The 21,898-nt window shown below is 40.5% G+C and overlaps 2 protein-coding genes across 2 annotated transcripts; one reads left to right on the top strand and one right to left on the bottom strand.

The window, feature by feature from the left end:
* The first annotated feature begins 768 nt into the window (after positions 1 to 768).
* Positions 769 to 5,988, top strand: ACBD7 (acyl-CoA binding domain containing 7). The gene is made up of 4 exons (XM_010172443.1): positions 769 to 780; positions 5,333 to 5,450; positions 5,562 to 5,624; positions 5,712 to 5,988. The coding sequence occupies exons 1-4, from the start codon at positions 769 to 771 to the stop codon at positions 5,783 to 5,785; spliced, it is 267 nt and encodes an 88-aa protein (XP_010170745.1). The 3' UTR covers positions 5,786 to 5,988.
* A 366-nt stretch (positions 5,989 to 6,354) lies between these two features.
* OLAH (oleoyl-ACP hydrolase) lies at positions 6,355 to 20,956 on the bottom strand (the record flags this gene model as incomplete). Its single annotated transcript, XM_010172444.2, is given in 11 exon segments — positions 6,355 to 6,488; positions 6,738 to 6,823; positions 7,718 to 7,893; positions 8,895 to 8,994; positions 9,610 to 9,748; positions 12,084 to 12,215; positions 17,390 to 17,392; positions 20,398 to 20,449; positions 20,451 to 20,513; positions 20,516 to 20,565; positions 20,850 to 20,956. Coding segments are annotated over 11 exon segments (1,042 nt in total), but the record flags the coding sequence as incomplete, so codon positions are not given.
* Positions 20,957 to 21,898: the final 942 nt, after the last annotated feature.

Below are 21,898 nucleotides of genomic sequence, written 5' to 3'. Positions count from 1 at the left end.
ATATAGTATTATGATTAAACCATGCTCAAGGAATGATGAATATGAGTGTATAGAGGCGTGAATATAAATAATTTATTAATTAATATAATACATAAGCAGGGATGGATTTTTTTTCCTTCAAAGGTTACAGTCGTAGGCTAGTTTATCAATTAAACTAATGTTCTTTTTTTTATTCTCTAATTAGTAGAACAAAGAAGAACCCAGCATTCTCGAGGTACTTTGTGTGTGAGTGCTCAGGTGTGGTATCCCCGTGGTGACTGGCCTGTTTTGCAGAGTTGCAGCTGGAGGATGTGAGGTCCCAGGCAGGGCTGGGGCTGGGGCTGGGGCAGGGGCTGCGGCAGAGGGAACAGTAGCGGTAACTGGGCTGGTTGTGGTTCAGATCCCTCAAGAAAATGCCTTTTCCAAATAATGGCTTGGAAATCTTTCTCTATCTCTGCTCTCAGGCTGGTGGCCTAATCCTCAGGGGCATGGAAAAGAGCTCAGGCTTTCTGAAGAAACCAGTGTGGGCTTAATGCTTAATGCCCCCACCGTCCCTTTCCCGGCATCCGTAGCTGCTCAGTTGTCCCAAGAGGTGCAGTGGGAGCGAGCCCCCGAGTCCTGCCCCGGCGTGGCTTGGCTGCGGCGGGCAAGCTGAGGTCACTGGTACCCAGCCCATCGCCCTCGGTGGGGCACAGCCACTGCGCTCGCGCCGCAGGAGCCGAGAGCCAGAAGCGTCGCGTCCCCGGCAGAGGAGGAGTGAGGCCGCTCCCCAGGCATCCCCGCAGCAAAATGACTCTCCAGGTAAGCAATTCGGCATCTGGTGAGACGGAGATGCGAGGAGAGGAGGAGAGGGAGGGACGCACTGTCCATCTGTGCAGTGCTGCGTCGCAGACAGCGGCGTTTCTTCAGCACAAGGATTATTACTGCAAAATCAAGGTTACCCTGTGGCACGGGAAATTTGCCTAAGCCTGTGGAGGTTAAATAATGCATTACTTTTCACAAGTGGAGGGTGAGAGACATGCTGCTTTTTTTGAACTATTCATAGGTCATGTAATGTTTAGTGCATGCATTAATTATTTTTCTTTATGTGTGCATCTGAGTTTGCTAGGACTGGATTATACATTGAAAGGTAGGTACATGTTTATGGTTGTAGGATCTAGCTAGTTACTTGGAGCTGTAAAAGGAGGAGGGACACTTCTAACACTGAAGCAGTTGTATATGTGCATTTGGGAAGCACGAGGAATTTTTCAGGGAGTTGTGCATATTTTTTAGGGTGTGTGCATCTTTGGAGTGGTACCTTTTGCTGGGCTTGTGTTTTGGTAGGAAAGATTGTACTGTCTACCTTCTGGCTAGAGACAGCTTCTTTATACCTTCTCTCTGACTATAGATCCAATAGTTCTTGAGGAAATTATCTTCATTGCTGCCTTTTAGCCTCCTACCTTTGTAGCAAACTATGAATACTTCCCTTGTCTTGCTGCTGCCCTGATGGATTAGGCTGTTTTTCTTCATTAAGCTTTCTATTATCCCTTTCACTTCAAGATTTGCAAGCCCTTTTATCCCAGTCTCATTATAATGTCTGTCTCAGCTCGGGTAGTGTGCGCGTTTTGCAAAGAGGGAACAACATAATGCTCTGACCTAAATGCAGGGAGTGTATTGCCAGTAGCTCAGCAATTTTCTTCTGAGCTGCAATTATGTGGAATAGCACAGAGGTTTCATTGTGGCGTTTTACAGCTAAGAGGAAGAATCCTATTTCCTCAGTGGGTCAGAATTGCCAAATCTCAAACATAACACCACCTTAGTTTAATTAGTGATGACTGAAATTATAGTTTGTTTTATTCTGCCTTGAATTCACTCTAGAAAAGAAATTTATTAGTCTGATGTTTAAGCACTGAGCTGTAAATCACTATTAGAAATAGCTGGGTGCAGTATGATATGCCATTGCGGTGTACAGTTACACTTTCTCACAAAAAGTGGGTTGAAATATTAGGGTATCCTACACATTCTGCATTAGACATTATAGAAGTGTTCTGTCCACTCTTATTTTGGTTGGCAGATATATATCCATAAAAATTAATCGAATCAAGCTGTATGGGAATGAGGACAAAATTAATAAAATAATGTTTTTATGAGAGAGGCTGTAAAAGATTTATAAGTTCTGCAAACTGGTAAAATATTCTGCTGTAAATGAAGAATTCATTCAAGCTTTTTTCTTTGCAAAAAAGGAGTATGTGATACTAGTCTGACAATTTGTACATTTATCTTTAGTGCATCTGTGTATGTGTATGTTTATGTCTGTATATATACTTATGCTTTTAATTTGATGAGTTAAAGGGAATTGTATTGGCACATGATTAAAAGGAAATTGTATTTTTTCAGGCTGCTCCTAAGCATGTTGTGTAAGCAAGCAAATCCTAAGCATCAGTCTATGCACAATGACTGGCTAAAGGGAGATGAAGAAAGAAGTGTTTAGTATTTAAATTTCATTTCTGCATATTTCTTGCTGTGCAAGATATGCACTTGCATATTTTAAAAACAGTATCTTGTGATATTTGCCTATAGATCTAAACAGAATAAATGTATATGAAGATAAGAAGCTTGTTAACTTAATGGTTTCCTTTTTAAAAATTTTTTTTTTTTTGTTTTCTTTTATCTGTACAAGTCTAACAAAACTTCTTGTTCATTCTTACAGTGAAGTTTAGATCAGAAGACAATTCATGTGGAAGATTTCCACCAACTTGAATAGTGCTTGTAGGTCAGTGCTGGCAGAGGCTCATGTGTAGTAGTGGCCACAGGATAAAGATGAAAATAAAACTTAGTTAAACTGTAATCATGTGTCAGCTCAGTTATGTTTTATTACTGATACCACTTCATTATCTTACTGCTAACAGAGGATGAATGCTGCTTTTGTTTGTACATGTCTGGATAATATCAAGAGATGTCTGTGATGTAGGAGTCAGTGATAGGTACAGTCAAGTAAGTCACATCTACTGGTGTTTGGCTTAAGAATGAAATATTTATTTTAATAAAATTTTACCTATAAAAGAAATCTTAAGGGTGGGGGGACATCACATTGATTTTCTTAAGTAAATGTCCATCCCTTTTATACATCTATACCAACAGTGTGAGTGTAAATGCTTTGCTTTTAGGAGTGTCATAACTGTACAGTTCCAGTTTCTTTCAGACGCTGTTTTCAGTTCAGTGATAAGTTAGTTGCATTGCTGATTTTGTTTCCCCTCATTGAGCACATCTCCACAATAAATGCTATTCATCTATTAAAAATACTTTCCTTAGTGCATATGCAGACCTGTGTTCTTCTGTAATTAGACTACAGTTCTGATCCTGGAGTACAAAACTCCTTCGTGTTCTAACTCAGCAGTGCCTGGAACACTGTGCAGCAGCGTGGTGTGTCTGGAGTGACGCTGGGGTAAGGTGGGATGTAAATTTGGAGCATGTGAGTTGCTCTGCAGTAACTGCCCCTGTCCTTGCTCCTGCCCTGAGTGGACTGGGCCTGTTTTCATGGAGGGACAAGCTCCCTATCTGTCAGTGTATAGTGAGGTAAGAAGTAGTACGATGTGTCTCACAGGTCCTGAGAGTTCAGACTCTGGTTTAGCTTGTAGCGAGGTGTCTGTCCGCCTCCTGCTAAAGACCGTTGTAACACCCCAGCTGTTTTCTGTACTCCTGCATCCACTACTGAGCATTTGGTTCTGGGGGGCCTCGGTGGGAATCTGGAAACTTCTGCGTGTCAGTTATGCAAATGCTGAGAGGTTCTTGCTGAGTTGGAAGATTATTTATTAATAAGCAGCTACATTGCTGCAGGATTTTTGTCCAAAGAGTTTTCCTTCCATTGCATTTTTAAGGGTGCTATAAAATGACAGAACTAGAGATGTGGATTATTGTCATGAACGTTTCTCATCTAATGTTCTCTGAATTTATAACTGCAGTTTAAAGAAGATTAAAGATTTATTTTTAATTGCTGTTTTGCAGGGAGCATTCCTTTGCTAGAACACTCTTTTAATCATATAACATTTTTTTAAAAACACCCCTTTTAAATGTACCTGTCTGCCTGCTGCTCCCTGTTTCACCTTTGGTGTTACAGACGTACATCCTGCTGTGGTGAGCACTTTTGTTCCTAGAAGACTTTTTGTGTCTCTTTGTGGGTTTCAAACAGCAATTGAAAATTTTGCAAAAAATTAGAAATTCTTCAGAAGTTTGGGAACTTTACTCACTAGCCAGACTAAATTTCCAGGCTAAAAAAACCCCCCAAAAAGTGAATTCCATCTCGGGAGGCAGAGGTGACTCATTTGGCGAGAGAATGGCCAGGTTTCTGGGCAGGAAGGCTGCAGCACAGTCCTCTCCCTGTCCTTACCCTCCTTCACCTGCTACCGCTGCCTTCACACAGCCACCAGCTGATGTGTCCTTACATCGGTGAATATGTAGTTTCATGATGCCATGAAGGGGCCTTTCTTTGAAGAAAGATATCTGAGCATCAGTCTCTAATTATAAAGTCTTTTTCATTTTTCCTTCATAAATTTAAACACAGAAATTATCCTTCTCTTGTACTTTCTCTCTGTTTAAATACAGAATGCTACATTGAATCCAACTCTCATGTGTACTTGCATATTTCTGTCACCTGGTCCACTCAGCACAGTCACTTGCCAAGAAGAAAGGCATCAGTTAAGGAGACAAATGTGCATTAGGTTTTCTTATTAAAAAAAAAATAAAAAAAATCTTTAACTAGAGAAAGGAAAAAGTGGTCTAAAGAAGCACAGTACAGACTGCTGAGGTAACGCCATGGGCTCAGGTACCTGAACAGAGCCACAGCACTCGTGCTGACACCAGTGTTGAAAACGTCATTGATTTTAGCACAGAGTGGTAGGCTGGTTTTGTACATGTTAAATACACGTGTAATAGCACATCTTGCAGGACATACTGTGCTTCTGCAACTGTAGATCCAACTCAATAGTTAAAATTATTACTGCCTTCATACCCCTAGCGTGACTGTGAAAGACACAGATGCTACATTTGTTGTATAGGCTGCTTGCATGAGGATCTCTGCAGGCATCCTGACACGAGACAGTCTGCAACTGTTACAGGTGTTCAGATGTAAAACTGTTGGGAAAAAAAAAAAAAGATATTTTCTTATTTTATCAGTGCTGACCCTATCAGCTAATTAGGCCTAGTTCCCTTTCTAATAACTTACAGTTTTATTAAGATTCTTTCATGGGAAAATGCCAGCTTACCACTAAACCCAAGTGCATAATTAAGAGTATCTAATTTAGACACTACTGTGCATGTTATACTTAATGTGCTAAGCACGCCCCTTGAAAACTAACACTTTCTTTTCTTTCATCAGGCTGACTTTGATAGTGCTGCAGAAGATGTAAAAAAATTAAAAACAAGACCAACTGATGAAGAACTGAAGGAACTATATGGACTCTACAAACAGGCTACTGTTGGAGATATTAATATTGGTATTCCTGTTCCTATATATACACCTCACAATTACTCCCATGTCTTGATGAAATCAAGCAAATGTTATGTAAATCTGCATGATAATCAAAGGTATGCATTTATTTTGACAGAATGTCCAGGAATGCTAGATTTGAAAGGCAGAGCCAAATGGGAGGCATGGAACCTGAAAAAAGGTGTTGCACCAATTAAATTTACATCATGTAGTTATGTTTATAGGATGACAAATGAGGAAATATAATGACTCCTACTTTCCTTTGCAGGTTTATCAAAGGAAGATGCCATGAATGCCTATATCTCTAAAGCAAAAGCAATGATAGAAAAATATGGGATCTAGAATACTCAAAATAATTCTCACTAATAACTAACTCTTCAGTAGCTAATGAACTAACTTTGTTGAGAAAAAATGCAATACTAACTCCTTATTGTGTAGTCTGACAGTAAAATCTTTTAAGTATAAGCTGTTTGACTGTAAAGGGTATTTACATATATCTATTTTTAGATTGTATCTTATTCTAAATAAATGTGAACCTAGTAAATTAACCTTTCTGTAAGAATTGTGGATTTTTGTGGATATTAAATTATATTTAGCATTTTTACAGGAGCACAGAGAAGCTCTAAAAGTAAAATAAAATAGCTGTCATTTTTCGCAAATGAGGTTATAGAGTGAAGGGTTTGTGCACATGCAGGGTGACAAAGGGGAAAAGATGAGAACTTTAAGATCCAAACCCCATGTTTATTTTCAAAAAATCAGAAAAACTCCCACTTTTAAAGGAATACAATAAAGATCTGGAGGAACAGAACAACTCTAAGGCATAACTGCATGCAACTGTACAGAAAGAATGACTTATTATGAAGTGCTGGGAATAATCTTACACCTTCTGCCATTAAAATAGTGGGTAATACTCATAGACCAGAATTTTCTATACATCTTGTTATGTGTTTTGTCAAGAAAATTTCATTAGAGGGTTCCAGCAGATAAAAGTGACTTCCGGGAAGATTGTAAAAGGAAATATCTCCACTTGTTAGATCATGCCAGGCTGCAAAAGATATTGAAAATGTCAGAGAAATGTCAACTATTGAGGTCATTTTACATAACTATTTCAAAGTTATTATTTAATAGTTATTTTAAATCCCATAACAACTGTTTGGGTTCATATATTGAGACTGCTCTGTTGATTTGTTTCAATTGAGAAGGAGACAAAAGACTCTCAAAAACACTTCTTTAACTGATTCAATACAACAGGAAAATGCTTAAGTATAACAGGAAAACCATGTAAGCAAAATACCTTCTAAATCATGTGGTTTATCTTCAGACCCATTAAAGCAGGTAATATCACAAGAGAAGGGGATACTCCTTTCTGCCTTGTCAAAACTGTGAACAGAAAAAGTAGTAATAAAACTATCCATGAAATAGCTATATTTGGTGTTTGTGCCCAAATACAAAATAGCTTTTTCTTTCTCCTCCAAAATGTAACAAACTTCAGGAATTAGATTGTGCAGAACACCAGGAGGCAGAATTACTGTAGCTGTAAGATTCTTAGCTCCTTTATCCTACTGCAGTTAGGTCTAAAATTTTAAAGAAAGAGTGATCCAATAATTAGGAAAAAAAGAGCTTCAACCTGCAATAAAAATTCTCACCTACAATAAATGATTATGTTGTCTGCTTATATTTAAGTTCTAATGTTTCAGGGCCTTATCAGTGCCAGGTTCCTACTGCCAAAATGGGGCCCACAGCCAAAAGCGTACTTGTCTTTGCCAGGGTAAGAAGACTTAACCACTCAGCTACGTGAGCTGTGAGTGGGGACAGCAGTTTGGACAGCAGCAGCTGGTTGCTCTCCAGGTGCCTGAACATGGGGAGTCTTTTGCTTCTGGTTAGAGGCTAGGGGGGCCTTGGATCAGGAGGCTGAATGCAGTGATCCTGAAGGATGATCAGTTGAGCTTATTAGCCTCAGAAAACAATAGGAGATGTGAGAATATTCCTTTTAGTGGCTAACTTTGAATCCTAAGTAGAACTGTATTCTACCATGACACGTTTACTACTGTAATGACAGTAGTAGTTGCTACAATAAGCAGTTTTTTCATCTAAGGCTTAACTACTAGAATATAAATGGAAAAGCACACAAAGGAGAAAACTGTTTATTGTTTCATATTATTTTTATAACAGAAATGAGAACAAATGACAGAGAAAGAAAAAAGAAAACTTGATTAGACAGAAGTAAAACTGTAAAATACAAATATAAATGTAATACAAAACTGCAAAACTTACGAAAATGTCTGAAGAACTCTAAGGTCTTCTCTGAAAGTACGTATCAGATGTTTCTTAATGTCTTCATTTTGCAGAAGCTCAGAAGGAGTTCCTCCTAAAATTTGTATATATGTAAGAATATCTTCATCTTCTGCATCACATATGGGTATGCTTTTGATGGGAAGAAATGCTTCAGACTGTGAGCACCAGACAAAACAGATTAGATGTTGTATATATTATACTTTAAATAATATTTTCATGAAGAATTGTTTTAGTAAAAAAGTACAATGATTCTCTGTCTCCAAAATACAATCACTAATTAGTTTAACAGCCATGCAGAATACTCCTTGGAAAGGATTAATGGACTGTGTTTGCTGAAAATACAGATTATGAGTGAGCCAAGTCCTCAAGGTCTGCAACTTCCACAGACAAATAACCATCGGTTTAATTTTGTTCAAAGTTTGACTCTCACTATTGAAATACAACTAATAAAATAATCTATTTAAGAGAAGGAAAAGCCTAGCAGCGGACACAAATCCAACTAATGTAGGACTGCAGAGACCAACCCATTATGGAAATTTGCAGAATAATAATTGCTTCCATGAAGTACTAGCTCATACTCAGGATTGCTAAGAAGTCCCAGAAACAGAAGAACAAACACAGCAAATGATGTCTGAGGACAGAAGGGCTGGGAAAAGGCCATTTCACTCTTTTTGTCCTGAGAAAGATGAGCAGAACCACCAGACCCTCAGAAGGAGCTGAAGACAGGCTAAAAAGCCAACAAAGAATGAGGAGGGAAAGAAAGAAAGAGAGAAATGTACTGAGGGCTGGTGCAGGAGGCTTATGAAAGACTGGGTTAAAACAGTTATTTCACATGTTACAAAGTGGCACTTTGCATTTTGGGGTTTTTTTTATTTTTTAGTGTTAAACCAAAGGCCATAGTAAATACTACAGCACTCAAAAAAGGTAGCATTAGCTCAAGGAGACTGTCCTCCCTAGACTAAGGTTAGCAACAGTGAATATTCCGTAACGTTAATTAATTTCCACTAAGAAAACAGCACATTTTTCTGCATGCATTCAGAAGCAATGCCTGTTTTGTATTAAAGCCACTCTGCATACCATACTGTAAAATGTTATTTTTACTTTTGGTAGCTAATACACTGCTTTGTTCTGTACTGTTAATGATTCTGTAACTTACATTTGGGGCATGTGCCCCTGATACAAAAAGATGGATCGGCTCTAGTCCATACTTTTCTTTCAAGTGCAGTGCAACTGCAAAACTAATATAAGATCCAAAACTGCAGTGAAAAGAGAAATTAAAGCAAAGTAAGCAAAAACATATGTAAAAACTGTAAAATTTAAACATAATTTGAATTTCGGTGCTAAGTGGCTACCCTGAACAGTTACTGAAACCATATATGACATGTAAATTATAGTAATAGTAGTAATTATAGTGATAGTAGCTATTTGGCATGAAGTATATTCCTATATGGTCTAGTTTTACAAATAATACCTTTTTAAAATCTCCCTTTCTTTTAGTAGTCTCCTTAATTTGCAGTAAGAACAGTTATTTTCAATACTTGGGACTAAGTGATCTTCAAAATCTGTGTGTTTTATGAACGGTTCATTCCTTGCATTCATGTAGAGTAAGCGGCGACACAAATATTAACAGTAAATACACTTACAATTTATCACAGAGTAAAAAAAACCCAACCCCACAACACTGTTATTTTTAGAAGATATCATGCCTGAAGTAATAAATGAATAACTTTGAGATCAACAACGTTTTAGGATCTTGACAAAAGACACATATTTTCCTAAAGTTTTTGCAAATAAAGAGAAGTAACTATCTGCTTCTAGATTCAGAGATAAAATTCCTTCACCAGGCTGTCTAAAAACGTACATATTTTTACCTGTGACCAAAAAATGCAAATGGTTTTTCTTGCAATTCTTTTAACAGAACGCTTGTAATTTCATCAACTACAGTTTTCATGTCTTTTGCAAAAGGCTCCTTAAGACGAGATTCTCTTCCAGGAAGTCTTACAGAGGACACTGCAGAAGAGGTGAAGGGAGGGAGGGAGGGAAAAGAATTATAGTTATTTCAAATAGAAACAGTAAAATAATTTTCATTATGTTTTTTAACCTGTTCTGCAGAATATATAATTTAAATTAATCCTTTTTACAGTTCATGTAGTGTATTCATTATTGCTACTACTGTCTTTTAATGCTATGAGAGATTAGGTTTTCATCCCCTCCTTTACTCACAAATGCTGCCTGTCCAATTGTGAGAGACTGAAAAAGTTAATGTGTGTCTCAAACATTGTAGCTAGGCAAGTTCTGCATAACAAAGCAGCAGTAAGAGGAGCAGGTGGGGGTGCAGAAGGTGATAGCAGGGTGCAGAAGGTGGGGTGCAGAAGGTGGGGCTGCGGAAGGTGCTGTTCTGTGTCCCCACGTGCTGAGCAAAACACCACCATATACAGCCAAAGGCCACACAGAGTTCATTGGAGGAAGGGGCTCCATGACCACCAAGAACCCCTGAAAAGACCCTCCACGACCACCCCTCACAGCAGCACCTGCACAAGAGTTACATCGGTCCTCGCTCGAGGTGGGGGCTGAACTGGATAAAGACTCACAGGAGGGAACCAGGTGTGTGCCCACCACCAGAGACCGACCAGTCCTGCCGCCCACGTGCCCACCAACGCAGGACTGCCCCGTCCATCAGACCATCGTGGGATCCCCGGGTGGTGAAATCTTTCTTTGTCTCTTTCCTTCCCTGTCTCTTTTCTTTTACCCCCTTTACAGATTTTTGTAATAAGAACCCACAGTGCCAACATTTTAAATTTTCCAAGTTCAGATTATTTTAATCATAAATAAAACATGTGCCTGACCATTTGGTGTCATTTCACCTTAATTTAGCCCAAGGGGATTTACAGAACTTTAGTCACTTTCCTCCCACCTCAGAGGTGGGACCTGACACTAATTGATCTGATTGATAAATGCCTTGGGTCAGAAATCCACAAGGTCCTGATCTCAGCTGAGATTTCAAAGCAACTTTATTACTATTAGTATTAATAACAACCACACATTCATTAAATTCAATAATAGTAAGTTTGAGGGTTGTGTAAAATATATCCTTTCGAGGGAAGCATTAGAAAGTAAAACTACACTAGGATCGTACAGTCCCTGTTTTCTTCTTTGCAGGCTCTTCAGCGCTGCACACAGTAAAATGTGGAATCAGTATAAATTGACAGCAATTTATATTTATATAGAAGGATATATTACATGCTTTTGTTCTATTCCTTTTAAAATTGGGGATTTTCCTCTCACTCTTTCAAGAAAGTAAGGAATGAATAGATCAGAAAAAAATGTTGATTTTCTGAAATCTCCTTGACATCATACATACTGTCAGACTCACAGAAGTAATGGGTCAGATGCAAAGTATTTTAGCAGAGATAGAATAAAGCACTACCTAATACCATAGATAGCAGTGCAGAAATGTTTGCATCTTCTGTACCTTCCTTGCTGCACAAAGTATCTCTGAAAGAGCAGGCTGCATCCCGATTTTATTCATCTGTGTCTGCAGTTGCTCCCAGGCTGTCTCCTCAGTAACTTTGTTGGAAGTAGTTCCAGTGGACAAAAGCTTTTTTTTTTTTTTCTTTTTTGTTTTTAATTTCAAGGAAAACGATGTTAGTTGTGCAGCTGTTTACAGATGACATACAAGCATTTAGAGGACTGGTACAATTGCAATGGCAATGCTCTCTATAAATACTAAATCATTTTTTTTCTTTGTGGAAGGTCTGGAAAACAGCCTTGGTTCCTCTTCAAATAGTTCAGCACTGGATCTTTTTAGTGCTGATATAGCCTGACAGCAACGAGAATTTCTTTGCTCTGTAACTAAATGTCATTCCACTGTTATAAATCCATAAACTTTAGTTTTGATACAAGGAGTGCAAAACCATGCAAACACACTGGATAATGGAAGTTCAGTATGTGCAGTCTCTCAACATTAAAAACAGTTCTCATATCTTCACTGTTAACCTTGGTGATGCTTTTTTTTAACATAATAACAATATACCAGTGTATTGCTGTTTCTGAATCATACCAATAGTGTCTGAAGCAGACAAGCGTACTATAGTCTTGTGAAATTTAGCTCTGAGCATATAACTTTTTAACCTAGTTAAATATAATTTGATCCAAGGTGGTACATAAACTTAGTAAACTCAGCACCCTCATGGAAATGCTAATTCCTAATGAAATTCCTTTCTGGAGAAGACCCATTGGAAAAAGACTGCAATGCTCTCAAGAACATTATATTCCATTAAAAAAAATTGGCTACTGTGCATTTCAGACTTGCTTAACTTCTGCTTTAACTACATAAATGACTAACCTTCAATTGAGTTGCTGAAGAGTTTGCCCCATTGAGCAAGTTGAGAAGTTCCACCTCCAGCCCATGGAAAGCAAATCAGCCTACAGAGAGCATTTGGCCTTTTGTATGGACAAGCAACCACCTTCTCCATTCCTTAAAAAAAAAAGCCAAGAAAACAACACAGCACTCTAGAACAAGACTCTTCAGGTATAGGAAAATTAGAGTGAATTAAGTCTAATTTGAAACAATGGGCTGCAATATTTTCTGTCATCAGAACTGCTTGTGCTACAACATCAATCTTAGATATGTGATAATCTTCATGCAACTGTGGAAACCAGTTCCGCTTTTATAAATGGTAATGGAATAGTACTGGGCAACATGCTTGGTTAATATTTTCTCCTATTTGAGTTACTGACCACAACATAACAAGCAGTAAAATAAATTGATATGGGATTTCAGGATGACCATTTAAAAACACAGGCTTTTAGAACATACACAAATCTATAAGGGCCATCTAAAGACCTAGAAAACATAACGACCACCTAGTCCAATATTCTCTCTACTATGATGTTAAAATGGATGTCTAGGGAACAGCTGGATGCAGCTTCTTTATATGTAGGAAACATCTATGAATTTATCTTTCATGTATTTATCCAGTCTCCCCTTAAATTCCTATGAACAGTTGGGAACTAAGACATCCTCTTGCAATGAGTTGCACAGCTCTATTATCTGTTGCATAAAGAATTATTTCCTTTTTTGTTTTTAATCTGACTCCTACAACTTCATTTGACGGCCACAGGGTAGTAGGGTAAAGAAAATGAATGGTGCATCTCTCAGGATTTGCCACTGAGCACTTCTGAGATCTTCTCTCATATTCTCTCTGCTCTCAGTTAACACTTTTTCCTGAATGAGAAGGCCTGGCTTACTTAAGTTTCCCTCTCACAGCAGTGCTTCCATACTCATGACCATCATCGCTGCCCATCTCTGGACTTTTTCTAATGTTGTTATATTCTCTTTGAGATGGTGGAGTAACCAGAGCCCCATTCAGCTTTATCACAGCAGCTTTAGTATTTTTGTTTACTGGCTGACAGAAGTAACAGCTGAAGGAAGATTTACAACTACTCCTTTCATTCTTGCTGAAAAGGAAAAAGCATGAAAGATGCCAACTGCATTGTGTCTAGCAGCAGATACTCTCTACTATCTGAAGAAAAAAGTAATTCTCAATCATTTTTATTCTTCTTTCCTGATTTTCTTGCTGATTAGATTTGTGGACTGTGGTGGTTTAGCTGCAGCTGGCAGCCAAGCACCACATGGCCACTCACTCACTCCCCCCATTTCCCTGCCTCCAGTGGGATGGGGAGGAGAAAATATAAGAAAGGGAGCTTCTTATCTGAAGAAAAAAGTAATTCTCAATCATTTTTATTCTTCTTTCCTGATTTTCTTGCTGATTAGATTTGTGGACTGTGGTGGTTTAGCTGCAGCTGGCAGCCAAGCACCACATGGCCACTCACTCACTCCCCCCATTTCCCTGCCTCCAGTGGGATGGGGAGGAGAATATAAGAAAGGGAGCTTCTGGGTTGGGATAAGAACAGGGAGGAATCACTCACCAATTAAGGTCATGGGCAAAACTGACTTGACTTGGGGCAGAAAAATAAATTTAATTTCTTACCAATCAATCAGAGCAGGATAATGAGACATAAAACCACATCTTAAAACATCTTCCCTGGACTCCTCCCTTCTTCCCCGGGCTCAAATTACTTTGCTCCCAATTTCTCTACCTCCTCTCCGCACAGCAGCACAGAGGACAGGGAATGGGGGTTGCAGTCAGTTTGTCACGTGTTGTTTCTGCCTCTCCTTCCTTCTCAGAGGTAGGACTCCACACATTCTCGCCTGCTCCAGTGGAAGTTCCTCCCACGAGCTGCAGTTCTTCACAAACTGCTCTAGCATGACTCCATCCCATGGGCTACAGTAGTTCAGGAACAGACTGCTCCAGTGCAGGCTTCCCACAGAGTCACAGACTTCTTTGGGAGTAGCACCCTGCTCCAGCATGGGGTTCTCCATGGGCTGGAGGAGAATGTCAGCTCCAGCACACCTCCTCCTGAGTCTCTTGCTATGGCGTGAGCTCCGTTGGAGTCCCTGTCTCTGGCATGAGCTTCCCACTGAGTCACAGCCACCTTCAGGCACAGCCTCCCGCTCTGGTGTGGGGTCCTCCATGGGCTACCGGTGGGTATCTGCACACCATTAACCTCCATGGGCTGCAGGGGGACAGCCTGCCATCTCACCACGGGCTACACGGGAATCTGTGCTCTGGCACACCTCTGACCTCTCCTTCCTCACTGACCGGGGTGTCTGTGGAGTTGTCTCTCTCACATCCCCCTCCTCTCTCCTCTACGGGTTATTGTCGTCATTGTTGCACAACTGCTCTTTCCCCTTCTTAAATATGGATTCACAGAGGCACTTCACCATCACCGACTGGCTCAGCCTGGGCTGGAAGGGGTCCACCTTGTAGCCAGGGAAGCTTCTAGCAGCTCCTCACAGAGGCTACCCCTGTAGTCCCTCACCTGCTACCAAAAAAACCCCACCACACAAACCCAACACAGGGACATAAGCACTCAGGTGACATCCTACTACTGACAGCATATGAGGCTCTGTTCTGTCAAAAGAACCTGGGAACACCACGTGCAACAGAAATGCCTGGTAAAGACAAATTAATTAGAAGCAACAGTGATATAGAACTTTCATTAGTAATATAATTAGAATAAACTCACATGTTCTTGTTAAAAGACTGAAAAAATAGTAATTAGGGGATATCAAGCAGCAAAATTCCATTTTCAAGATGGTGCAAATCATTATGGGTATTATTTCTTGCTTTGAATATAGCTCAGTATATGCAAGGGCTGATTCATCATAAAATACACCTATATGCCTACATGCAATCTTTTTTACCTGCACAAAAAGCTTGAGAAATGCAACCATTCATAACTATTTTAAAACTCCGTAATTCAAGCAAGACAAAGAAAATCTATCCAAATGTTGCTGTGGCAATTTTTTTGATTTTCACATACGTTTAAACTGGAAAGTTTGTCAACATTGGTTAAAAATAACTTCAAAGAAACTATGAGAGCAAGCCAAAAAAAGTGTACCAAAAATCACTGGGCAGACAATGTGAGCTTAAAAAAGCTGAAGGATAGTGGAACCACTGCTGCAGAAGACATAATTCTTCTGGTAGATTCATTTAACTTCAATACACAGTCACTTCTTCCACAAAAAGACACAAAACCTCAAACATTTCTGAAGCCAATGTTGTAGCTTGACAGTCAAATAAGAAAAGAAAAACCTCTTCTCAAACTGATTTCAAAGGTGATATCAAAATTTCAAGCATGATAAAGAAGTACATTTAGTCGAAGTCCTTAAGCTATTTAAAGATACATTACCAATCACTGGGAATCTCTTTCACACTTTCTACTCATGCATGTTTATTCCATCACCATTCAGCTCATTTTAGTTGCAAATACCTGAGGAGTTGGGAAGCCCGAGGGTGGTTCCACTTCTCAGCACTGCACAGCAAGAAGCAGGAATCAGAATTTGTACTTATTGGCAGATATGGGAACCAAACCAACCTTGCAGGAGAGGAGGGGATTTGCATCCAGGTGGCACAGCTGCCTGCTTTTAAGTCTTTTCTAGGCTTAAGGGGAGGAGCCCACACCCTTGAAAAAAGGCAGGGATTGACGCACACAGCATCCCAAAAGGGAGATGGAAGCATCATGTGTTAGGTGTGACACACAGCATTTATCAGCAGTATAAGGAAGGTGTGCCACATCAACCCTAGTGATTTAAAAAGCACAGGTTAACATGGGAAACATAGTAAAGCTGCAGCAGTTTCAATACACGGAGGCCCACAACCTCACTGAAGAAAAGGTCTGCATAAAGTAACCAAGAAAAGCCAGCCTTCTGTAAGAACTGTATTCAAAAGTACAGTGCTCACACCTCTGCTGGACAGTTTTGTAGGGGTCTGAAAATGTTAATGTAGAAGCCCATCACCTGATTTGAAGAAAACACTGCACTTGATCAGTAGGCTAGCTGTAATTTCTACAAGCTGGAAGATACAGCAGTGCATGAACAACACACTGTGGTTACCTATGTCAATTTTATACTAGCTACCATGTTATGCTCCTGGTGGTCAGATGCTATCAGCAACCAAAAACCACCAGTGTATTTTGTACCTGCACTTGTAGTACTAGGAAAGGGTTTTTTTTCTTTTTTAGCATTACTCTATCAAAAATATCAGTAACAATAACAATAAAGTAAAAATATTCAAAAACAGTGACCCAAACTAAGGAACCTGAGTGCCAAAATGGGTTCTGATGCTTAAACTGACATACAGAACCTGGACTATTTTGTGTTTCCACATTATTCTTCATTCTTCTACATTTCTCTTCATTTCTAGGAAACTGAAAAATCTGTGCTGTTAAAAGAAAAGCCTGCCTGTTGACCTAGCCAGTCAGTAAGCACTGCTCCTTTCCCAAATGAGGTCTGCAGTCTTCTACTCAGTTTGGCCTTCTGCTTTCCTGGGGAACCCTAAAGCAAATGCAGCAGTTTCCGTGGGAAGGCGCGGGCTCCGGAGTGAGGGCTGCTCCAGGGCCCTGCAGTCGTAAATTCCAAATGACAAGAGTGGAAACTGTTGCTGAGGCTTCTTTCACAATCCTGTTATGTTGTAATTATTATGAAATAAGATGAGGCACACCTATGTTTAGAAGGTGCACACTTTAAAGCAGCTTATTTTGGCTAGTCCTGACCTGTGCTGTTATGCCCATCTCCACGTGATGTCTCTGCTATCAGAGGCATTTTATTATAAGGTACAATTTACAATAAAGCACCTAATGTACTTTATTTATTCCCACGTCACATTGTGTCAACTGTAAAATCTGACACCCAATATTAATGTTACAAAAGCCAGCTGTTATAAACATCAGGCCCACTAATAATGTTCCTAATAATGTTTTATTAATGAAATAATAAAATACTACTGGAAACAATTATTTCCTAACTAAGACTGAAAATAAAATAGGTTAAGAATAAGATTTTGAAAGTATAGCATTAATCAAATAGCATTATATTTCTTAAAAATAATTAAATTCTGAATTGTAGCTGTTGGTTATTTTTGCTTGCCTTCTAATTTTTTTCTTGGTATCAAAAGACTAGAAATTTATTGGGTTTCATATGAAAAATTAGTATTGTCAAAAATTAACTAATTCCAGGAGATGCCACTCTCAACCAAAATTGTTTGCCATTTCAAGGGCTGAAGGTAAAAGAGGGCTTTACAGAACCAACTTTGCCAACTCAGTAGTAGTACAGAATGGAATAGACGGTTTCATTTGGAAGGGACCTACAACCATCACCCAGTCCAACTGCCTGACCAATTCAGAGCTGACCAAAAGTTAAAGCACATTGTTAAGGGCGTTGTCCAAATGCCTCTTAAACACTGACAGGCTTGGGGCATCTACCACCTCTCTAAGAAGCCTGTTGTGGTGTTTGACCACACTCTCAGTAAAGAAATGATTCGTGATGTCCAGTCTAAACCTCCCTGGCACAGCTTTGAACCATTCCCACGTGTCCTTTCACTAGATCCCAGGGAGAAGAGATCAGTACCCCCCTCTCCCTTTCCCCTCCCCAGGAAGCTGCAGAGAACAATGAGATCACCCCTCAGACTCCTTTCTCCAAACTAGACAAGACCAAAGCCCTTAGCTGCTCCTCACAGGACATTCCTTTCAGCCCTTTCACCAGCTTTGTGCCCCTCCTCTGGATGCATTCAAGGACCTTCACACCCTTCCTAAATTGTGGGGCCCAGAACTGCACACAGGGCTCAAGGTGAGGCCACACCATGACTGAATACAGCGGGATAATCACCTCTTTTGACTGTCTGGCTGTGCTGTGTTTGATGCACCCCAGGATGCTAACAGGGTTGTAGTTCCCTGGGTCTTCCCTCACGCTGGTTTTGTAGATTGCAATAACATTGGGTAGCTTTCAGTCAGCAGGGACCTCCCTAGTGAGTGGTCCACTATCTCCTTCAGTACTCTGGGATGAATCCCATCAGGCCGCATGGACTTGTGAACATTCAGCTGATCCAGCTGGTCCCTTATAATTTCAGTGTCCACAAAGGGAAAGTTACTGTTCCCACACTTGTGTTCCTCCGACTCAGGGGACCAGGCAGTCCAAGGTCTATCAGTATGATCAAAGACTGAGGCAAAACAAAAATAGAAAGCCTCTGCTTTTTTCTCATCCCTATTAGTCAGATGACCACCTTCAACAAGTATTGGTCCAATGTTTTCTTTAGGCCTTCTCTTGCAATTAACATACTTTAAAAAGATCTGAAACAACACTGGCCAGTTTCAACTCTAATTGAGCTTTGACTTTTCGTGTCTTCTCCCAGCACATACAAACCACAGCTCTGCACTTTTCTGGTGAAGCCTGACCTCACTTCCAGAGATCATACAATTTCTTTTTCCTCTTGAGCTCCTTTAGGAGTTCCCAGTTCAGCCAAGCTGGTTCCCTGCCCCACTTGCTTGACTTAAAACACAGTGGAACTGCCTGCTCCTGTGCTTTCAAAAGATGGTTCTTAAAGACTCATTGGAACATCTGGACTCCTAAGCCCTCAAAAGCAGATTCCCAGGTTACTCTGCTAAATAGCTTCCTGAATAGCTTAAAGTTTGCTTTCCTGAAGTCCAGGGTAGCAACTCTGCTGTCCTTTTTTCTCATTACACTGAAAATTTTAAACTCAACCATTTCATGATCACTGTGGCCAAGACAGCCACTTACCATCACAGCCCCCACGAGCCTTTCTCTATTCACAAATAGCAAGTCTAGGAGGGCATCTTTCCTAGTTGGCTCACTGAGTACCTGTGACAAGAAGTTATCTCCTACAAACTTCAAGAATTTCCAAGGCCTGCTCATCACAGCAGCATGATATTCCCAGTTGATGTCTGGGAAGTTGAAATCTCCCATAAGAACAAGGGATACTGATCCTGAAGTTTCTCCTAATTGCCTATACAATAACTCATCAATGCTTGCGTCCTAGCTGGACAATCAGTAGTAGACACTCACTACAGCATCTCCTTTGTTTTGCATCTCCCTAATCTTCACCCAGAGACTCTCAACCACATCATCACTAATGGTAAGGGCTGTGCAATCAAATCTCTACCTTACATATAGTGTGACACCTCCACCTTGCCTGCCTTGCCTATCCATCCTGAAAAGCCTGCAGCCCTCCATCCCAGCACTCCAACTGTGGAACTCATTCCACCAAGTCTCACTAATACCAACGATACTGTAGCTCTGGAGGCTGAGCAACAGTTCCAGTTCATCCTGTTTGTTTCTCATGCTGCATGCGCTGGAATACAAGCATTTCAGATATGCTCCTGAGCCCTCCATGCTCCCAGGAGCAGTGTAAATGTTTCCACTAGCATTGCCACCCTCAGGTGATGTTGTGCCAACCCTTGGCTTACGTGCTGCAATCCTGTTGTTATCGCCTTCCCCCCATCAATTCTAGTTTAAAGCTCTCTTGAGCAGTCCCATCAGCTTACACCCAAAGACGCCTTTCCCTAACAGGGCAAGTGGATCCTGTCAGGCCCCAGCACACCCTGTCTCTCAAAGGCTCCTTCATGGTTTAAAAACCCAAGGTTTTGGCAGAGGCACCGGTCCTGGAGCCAGATATTGATATCCTGGGCTTGTCTGTTTCTTCCAAAGTCTCCCCCTATTACTAGGAGGATTGAGGAAAACACTGCCCATGCTTCCAATATTTTTATCATTCTTTCCAGGGCTCTGAAATCTCTTTTGAGTGACCTCAGACTTTTTGTTGTGGCATCATTTGTACCCACATGAAAGAGCAGGCATGAACAGCAGTCTGAAGGTTGTACTGGGCTCTTCAGTCTTGTGGTGACGTCCCTAATTCAGGCCCCAGTGAGGCAGCAAACTTCCTTGACAAGAGGGTCTGGTCTGCAAATGGGTGCTTCTGTTCTGCACAGGAGGGAATCACCAATGACCATAACTCGCCATTGCTTCTTCTTGGTGCTGGTCTTAATGCAGGTTTTGTTGTAAGGGGTTGGTCTCTCTGACCTTGACAAGACTGCTTGTGTAGGTTCCTCCTCTATCTTATTACGTGCTTCATTTACCATACCCAGGGCCTTGTACCTGTTCTGTAAGAGTAACTTAACTTAAAGGGTAACTTAACTTAGAGGGTAAGGAGAGGTTTCCCTTACCACTCCGTGCTGTAACCTTCTTGAACCCTCCTCATCCCTTGAGACACTGCCTTCCTCCTGGTACAAAGCAGATCCAGGACTTGCCTCCCTAGTGGCCATGCTGAGTTGGCTTCCATGCATCTCAGATGACAAGAGTATGGCTCCACTGATCAGTCTCCCTCTCAGACTCTCGAATACTCCTCATAATTTCCTCATCCTTAAAGATTTCTTAGCTGCTGCTTTATGGCAATTTTCAATCTCTTTTGGACCACAATACTAGTACATAAAATATCCTCATTCTCGAAAAACTGAAACTTACTTACTGTCTACTGATGGTAAATTACAACATCTGCTATGCTATATAAACAGTGTACCCTCTGCAGATCATAGCAACTGAAATGCACGAAGCAAACTGTCACTTCTGGAAATGTGCAAGACTTAAAGTGGGTGAAACACTTGGAGGATGACTGTAAGTATGATTCTTCCAGAAATTATAATGAAATAGTGCAAGAGTATTTTTTATCCAGTAGTTATTAATACTGGAAACCTGCCAATGTAATTCTTGTTAGAAGAACAGAAACATTGCTGGGGCAGTTGCAATTCACTAATAGTAATTTAATGTGACTCATTTTGAGCAGTAAAACGATCACACAGAGATCCCTGAAGTAAAGCAACAAAGAAGCACGTGTTTCACGGTTGTACACAGGATTTAAAGAACTAAGTGTATGTTGCTTAATAAAGGCTGACTTTTAATCTTGACAGTTGTTAAATACGTTGGATTATATGTCCTGTGAGAAGTTTAATTTGCTTTCTCCTCTGTCAGTCTTTATTTATTGTCAATAATTTTTATTTTAATAAATCTGCACAATTTTTAGCACCTTTACTGCAACCATACTTAATTTCCTAGTAATAGAATCGTACTGGTTGGAAAAGACCTTTAAGATTATCAAGTCCAACCATAAACCTAACACTACCAGTTCCAATTCTAAACCATGTCCCTAAGCACCTCATCTATCCATCTTTTAAATACCACCAGGGAAGGTGACTCCACCACCTCCATGAGCAGTCTGTTCCAATGCTTGACTACCCTTTTGGTGAAGAAATTTTTCCTAATACCCAATCTGAACTTCCCCTGGCACAACTTGAGGCTGTTTCCTCTCATTCTATTGCTCGTTACCTGGCAGAAGAGACCGACTCCCACCTCTCTACATCCTCCTTTCAGGTAGTTACAGAGAGCAGTAAGGTCTCCCCTGAGCCTCTTCTTCTCCAGACTAAACAACCCCAGTTCCCTCAGCCGCTCCTCGTAAGACTCGTTCTCCAGCCCCTTCACCAGCTTTGTTGCCCTTCTCTGGATACGCTCCAGCACCTCAATGTCTTTCTTGTAGTGAAGGGCCCAAAATTGAACACAGCACTCGAGCTACAGTCTCACCAGTGCCAAGTACAGGGGCACGATCACTTCCCTACTCCTGCCGGCCACACTATTTCTGATACAAGCCAAGATGCTGTTGGCCTTCTCAGCCACCTGGACACACTGCTGGCTCATGTTCAGATGGCTATAGACCAATACCCCCGGGTCCTTTTCCACCAGTGAGCTTTCCCGCC

This window comes from Antrostomus carolinensis, unplaced genomic scaffold, assembly GCF_000700745.2.
Source record: "Antrostomus carolinensis isolate BGI_N321 unplaced genomic scaffold, ASM70074v2 scaffold607, whole genome shotgun sequence".
Lineage (NCBI taxonomy): Eukaryota > Metazoa > Chordata > Aves > Caprimulgiformes > Caprimulgidae > Antrostomus > Antrostomus carolinensis.
Note: the sequence above shows the minus strand (reverse complement) of the source record. Positions and strands in the feature narration are given on the sequence as shown.

Bases quoted from the DNA above. Each gene is read 5' to 3' on its own strand.
- ACBD7 (XM_010172443.1), top strand. The intron at 5,451-5,561 runs GTATTCCTGTTC...TTATTTTGACAG, and splicing joins TGTTGGAGATATTAATATTG to AATGTCCAGGAATGCTAGAT. The intron at 5,625-5,711 runs GTGTTGCACCAA...TTTCCTTTGCAG, and splicing joins GGCATGGAACCTGAAAAAAG to GTTTATCAAAGGAAGATGCC.